This window comes from Procambarus clarkii, chromosome 69, assembly GCF_040958095.1.
Source record: "Procambarus clarkii isolate CNS0578487 chromosome 69, FALCON_Pclarkii_2.0, whole genome shotgun sequence".
Classification (NCBI taxonomy): domain Eukaryota; kingdom Metazoa; phylum Arthropoda; class Malacostraca; order Decapoda; family Cambaridae; genus Procambarus; species Procambarus clarkii.
Genome location: NC_091218.1, coordinates 15,822,553 through 15,829,049, shown reverse-complemented (window position 1 = coordinate 15,829,049; position 6,497 = coordinate 15,822,553). Strand labels below are relative to the sequence as shown.

General features: G+C 46.1%; 2 protein-coding genes across 2 annotated transcripts in view; one reads left to right on the top strand and one right to left on the bottom strand.

Annotated features, from left to right (window-relative positions):
• The window catches only part of LOC123772307 (uncharacterized), a 200,397-nt gene that overhangs the window by 132,229 nt on the left and 61,671 nt on the right, over positions 1 to 6,497 (bottom strand). The gene's annotated exons all lie outside the window — the stretch shown is intronic.
• On the top strand, positions 3,146 to 4,664 carry LOC138355862 (transcription elongation factor B polypeptide 3-like). The gene is made up of 2 exons (XM_069311405.1): positions 3,146 to 3,170; positions 4,291 to 4,664. The coding sequence occupies exons 1-2, from the start codon at positions 3,146 to 3,148 to the stop codon at positions 4,662 to 4,664; spliced, it is 399 nt and encodes a 132-aa protein (XP_069167506.1).

The window sequence follows — 6,497 nt, the reverse complement described above, 5'->3', positions numbered from 1 at the left end:
TGTGTACGTTGATGAATGGTGGGCGGTGATGGGGGGGGGAGGGGGGTGATAGTGAGGGGGGGAGATAAGGGGGGAGTGCGGTGATAGTGGGGGGGGGGAGGGAGGTATAGTGGGGGGGAGGTCGGTGATAGTGAGGGGAGGAGATAAGGGGGGAGGGCGGTGATAGTGGGGGGAAGGGAGGTGATAGTGGGGGGGGGAGATAAGAGGGGGGGGGGGAGATACAGGAGGGGGGCGACGATAGAGGGGCAATAGACATGGCAGCTGTCGTTCTATTGGTCCTTCCCGACCATGATTGGGGCCCCGCTGACAGCCTCCCCCAGAGGGACGCCCCTCCTCCTCCCCTACCCCCCCCCCCCCTCCCCCTCCACACATCTCTAATTACTCAAACTTTTTCATTTTTTTTTTTATCTCGTCTCCACTTCGACAACGACTCTCCCGCTAAACCGATTATTCAAAGACCTCCGCAAACGTCCGGATCAGGCCGGCCGTATATGTACCAATCGTCTCATAAGAGTCCATAATATATAGACCTCTAACAAATATTAGGTCAAGGGCCGGACCTGAGTGTCTCGGGGTCTCTTGAAATGTAAACAAACCCGGCCAGCTGTTCTGAAACCTTACCGCGGTGCAAGGACAAATGCCTTGCTATGTAATACGTTATAACCGATTCTATACGCTGATTATACACACACATACGTTATAGGCACGTGGCTCTTGGTGTGTGTGTGTGTGTATGTGTGTGTGTGTGTGTGTGTGTTTGGTGGGGGGGGGGGAGTGGTGGCTTGTATGTTGCTTTGCTTTCTTGGGTTTTATGATTGATTGTTGTTGTTAATCGTCAGATAGGAGAATTGGAAAGTGACAGCTGGAGCGTGTGAGGGGTGGGTGGTGGGGGGGTGGGGGGAATGGAGAAGAGGGGTAAGGAATGGGGTAGAAGAGGGGAAGAGCTCTTGTAAGGACAGACAGTGGGGGGGTCTGTGATCTCTCTCTTCACCCCTCCCTCTCTCCCTCCCATCTCTCTGTCCCCTCTCTCTCCCTCCCCTCTCCACATTTTCACTACCAACTTCCCTTTTATTTGAACTACTTATGCATGAGTGCATTGTATAAAATGAATGAAGGTGCCGATGAGTACACACTGCTCCCTTAGTAACAATATCAACAAAGTAGTAAGAAAGTAATTATGTAAATAAAGTTATAAGCCAGTGTGGAGTTGCGGTTCGAACAGAGGTCGTGGAGTGAAGCATTTGTTCCGGAAGTGTTCGAACGTCGTCATTTGTGAGTCGTGTGTATCAGCCCGTCCTTAATAAACAAAGGCCAAAGTCCATTCCATCCACCCGCCAAACCTCCAGCTGTTTATGAATGAAAACGGTTTACACACGACACACAACTGTTGACATTCGAACACTTCCGGAACAAGTGCTTCACTGACGAATTTTGTTCGAACCACAACGCTATAGATGCTTCACCCACGTACTACAAATACAAATAATCGCCAACAGAACCTAAACACCTAACCTAACTAATGCCTAAATATGCACACTATTCAATATATATAACATTAATTAATATAACATATAACAATATTAATTTATATGAGAATTTTTTTTTTTTTAATGAACAAAATGTTCAGCTTGACTGAGACTGCACCAAGCCAGGAAGACTGTGTTAACAGTTAACACCAAAGCAATTATATAGCAGAAGACCATTGGATATTTCCAGTGTTGCCTTGATAACATGCTCCTAACACAAGAGAGGGGCCGGAATCCTATACGTATGTAACATCCTATACGTAATCCTATACGTATGTATATATTACATCCTATACTGTATGTAAGAACCTATATAACAACAGTGGATTAAAGAAAACGAGGCGAGAATTATGAGTGGGGGGTAACATAATTAAATAGGAGCACAGGCGTTACTGAGACGATGCCTACTCTATCTGGACAGCAGCATCCGTTGCCTCCTCTACGATGCTAGCCAGGCAGGTGAGGGGAGTCTTGGGCATGGGATGGATAGGGAGAGAGAGGGGAGGGTAGAGAGAGAGGGGAGGGTAGAGAGAGAGAGGGGGGAGGGTAGAGAGAGAGAGGGGGGAGGGTAGAGGGATCCACCAGAGGAGAAGCTGCAGGATTAAGAAGGACAATGAAGGATTGGAGAGGAAGAGAGGGGGAAGAGGAGGTATCATGAGCTCTTCTCGGTAGGGGGTACCAAACCGATTCGTAAATACCACTACCTTCCCCCCCACCCCTCCTATTCTCCCTTTTCATTCAGCCTCCACAGTCCCTATCCTTCCCCTCTCCTATCCCGAACAGGCGGCCATTATTGTTTAATTCTCGTTTTTGGTCAACGTGAGAAGTTGGTTTTGGTTTCGCTAAGAGGAAAAGGAGGAGGGGAGGGGTGAGGTAACGAGACAGTCAGACAGAGACAGACAGACAGAGACAGTCAGTCAGAGACAGACAGACACTCTGAAATAAATACATAAGCAGGCAAAACTTACCGTTTGCCCGAAACGCTGTGCGTATTAGTGGCTTTAAGTATTGTATGTACTAGCTCTGTCTTTTAATTCCAACATTATGTTTGCAGCTCATCTACGTATATACTTTTACCTGAAATAAAAATGAATTTTGGAGAATTGATTTTTCAATTACCATCGACAGTGAAAAGAAACATAAGAACTATTGAGAAAATTCGTGTTAGAATTAGTAATCTTACTTTTTCGGTCATATTTAATAATATACTTTTACCTGACTAAACATTTGTTTATATATCCAAATACAACCTTAAAAAAATTTTAAACTGAAAGAAAACACGCCACGTGGCTATTGGAAAAAAATATTTAAATAAAGAAAAATTCGAAAGGAGGGGGGAAAGGGAACTTGTGACCCCATTTACACTCCAGGAAGCACAGGGAGTGATGGTCGGAGCGCTCTGTCAACATCAATACCCACACGCAGCTCCTACCACAACCACAACCACCACACACACACAACCAATCCAACCCGTCCTCTTAAAAATAACGTCACTTTTGGCTCGTATGCGCGCTATGGCCAAATTTGGACGAAATTTGAAATGAAATCGACTCACAGAAGTGACGTACTGTTCCGTTTTCTGTTTGAGTCGACCAGTCATCCTCTCCCAGCAAACAACGATGTGGCCTCTCATGTTAGAAATAAGTCAGTACATCACCGTGTTCATCAACATATTCATTGTCAACACATTCACCATATTCACGAAAGCACTTACGAACCTGTACAGCTTTTCTCAATCTTCGGCGACTTTGTTTCCAATTATTAAACAGTTAATGAGCCCCGAAGCCCCAGGAGGCTGTTTATAACAATAACAACAGTCGAATGGGAAGTTTTCATGCTTGTAAACTGTTTAATAAATGTAAGCAAAGCCGTCAAAGATTGAGGAAAGATGTACACGTTCGTAAGTGCTTGCGTAAGTACTTTCGAGAATCTAGCCCCAGTAAGCTTACAACAAGAGGAGCCAAGCAGCTTAGAATACTTACAGGAAGGCAGTAGATAACACACTGAACACGGCGCATAATTTAACATGGGACTGAAAAACATAAGAGGTACGAGTGAACACATTAGAATTATGAGGGATGTATAGTAGGCTTTGCAGGATGACGTAGCAAGGATGGCCAGGCACAAGCCCAGACTGATGCACAAACACATCCTGCAGCCCGTCCTCCAAACAAAGATCCAAAAGTGATTCCTTGCACCCGCCAAACTCCCTGTTTATGAATGAAAAGCGGTTTACACACGACTCACAACTGCTGACGTTCGAACACTTCCGGAACAAGTTCTTCACTGACGAATTTTGTTCGAATCACAACGCTATAAATGCTTCACCCACGTACTACAAATACAAATAATCGCCAACCGAACCTAAACACCTAACCTAACCTAACCTAACCTATTCCTATATATGCACAATATGCTAATATATTATAATATTAATTTATACTTGAGAAAATTCCCGTTTTGAATGAACAGCATGTTAAAATTTATGAATGCGTCTGTGGGGTCGACCGCTGGATGGAATGGACTTGAGTCGAGGACGGGTTGCATCGTGGCTGGCTAAATTATACCGCGAGAAGTACTCACCTAATTGTGCTTGCGGGGGTTGAGCTTTGTCTCTTTGGTCCCGCCTCTCAACTGTCAATCAACTACAGAAGCGCCTCTTGTGCGCAACTAGCAGGAAGAAAATGTCCACAATATGGAAAACCCAAAAATAATACGAATTTTAACTAAATAATTCTAAATTACTAGCTGTTGTAACTGCTAGAAAGACCAAAGTACAAGTCCAAAGATGCCGAGTGCAAGTCCAAACATGCCGAGTACAAGTTCAAACATGCCGAGTACAAGTCCAAACATGCCGAGTACAAGTCCAAACATGCCGAGCACAAGTCCACACATGACGAGCACAAGTCCAAACATGCCGAGCACAAGTCCAAACATGCCGAGCACAAGTCCAAACATGCCGAGCACAAGTCCAAACATGCCGAGCACAAGTCCAAACATGCCGAGTACAAGTCCAAACATGCCGAGCACAAGTCCAAACATGCCGAGCACAAGTCCAAACATGTCGATTACAAGTCCAAACATGCCGAATGCAATAATGAACTTCTTTTAGAATATCCAAACGATGAGTCACAATAACGTGGCTGAGGACATGTTGACCGAACCACATTACACCGGAAGGTGAAGGGACGACGTACGACGTTTCGGTCCGTCCTGGACCATTATGAAGTCGATTGACCGAAACGTCGTCGTCCCTTCATCTTCTGGTTTGTGGTTTGGTCAACATCTTAGAACGTCTCAAGAATACTTCGTGAGAACTCAGAAAATAACACCTATTTTATGGGGCCTCGTAGCCTGGTGGATAGCGCGCAGGACTCGTAATTCTGTGGCGCGGGTTCGATTCCCGCACGAGGCAGAAACAAATGGGCAAAGTTTCTTTCACCCTAATTGCCCCTGTTACCTAGCAGTAAATAGGTACCTGGGAGTTAGTCAGCTGTCACGGGCTGCTTCCTGGGGTGTGTGTGTGTGTGTGTGTGGTGTGGGGAAAAAAAAAAAAAAAAGTAGTTAGTAAGTTAGTAATTAGTTAGTAAAACAGTTGATTGACAGTTGAGAGGCGGGCCGAAAGAGCAAAGCTCAACCCCCGCAAAAACACAACTAGTAAACACCTAATAAACTTCACTAATATATAACACAAGGTGAGAGAAATAATCTGGAAAGGAGAGTTATTCCTGAGCTCTTTTCACAGGAATATTTAATTTTCACTTAATTTTCACACATTAAAAATTGTGAGGATGGTGCATGGGTGTAGAGGGGTGGATAGGAGAGGGGGATGAGGCGTGTAAGGCTGGGGAAATTGGGGTGGAGAGGCGAGATATGGGATGAAAATCAGAGTGGAAGTGGATAGGAGAGGTAAACAGACAGAGGGAGTATGGACAGAGCAGGAGAGGAGGGTGGATAAGAGGAGAAAGGGGGGGGGGGATTGATGGATAAGAGGAGACAGGGTAGGCGAGATAGGGTAGAGAGAGGTTGGTTCGCATCGTCCTATTCCTTACAGACGATGCCTGCACATGACTGTAAAGCTGCCTCCCAGTTGGGTGGGTGTGGAGCACATGACTGTAAAGCTGCCGCCCAGTTGGGTGGGTGTGGAGCACATGACTGTAAAGCTGCCGCCCAGTTGGGTGGGTGTGGAGCACATGACTGTAAAGCTGCCGCCCAGTTGGGTGGGTGTGGCGCACATGACTGTAAAGCTGCCTCCCAGTTGGGTGGGTGTGGAGCACATGACTGTAAAGCTGCCGCCCAGTTGGGTGGGTGTGGAGCACATGACTGTAAAGCTGCCGCCCAGTTGGGTGGGTGTGGAGCAGGATTACCGTGTGTAACTGGCTCACCTCAGATGTAAACAGCCTTGTATAGACTGCTGTGTGCCTCTTCTTGAATCACCTGTGATATAAAATGACTATTGATACATGTATGTGTGTCTGTGTGCATATAAGTACATATGAATGAGAAAAAAAATAACTGCCTTCACAAGACTGTTACTTGCTTAGCTAAATATACTATGGGGGGTTCAGTTCCCCCTTATATGCCTCCGTAACACCCCCCCCCCCCCCACCGCCCACGTAATGGGTATGGGGTGCATAATAAATGACTAAGCTGTTCACAAACGCTTCTAAGCTGACGGGGACTGCAGACTGCCGCAGAAAGCCCTAAACAAGCTGCGAGAGTGGCTAATAGAGTTCAGTCACCGTAAATGTAAAGTTATGAACATTTGGAAGGGAGAAAGCGGCTCAGACGATCCCTGCAGACTAAGAAGATTGAGAGTCGGGACCCAACAGCTGAAACTCTGCCCTCGCAAGCACAGCTAGACGAGTACAAGCGACTAAGAGACGGAGATAAAGTTGATGAGCAGCCTGACCTATGCATCTGGTAGTGCTTAAGAGGACTTAGAGAGGGATGGGGGGCTGGGGGAGAGGG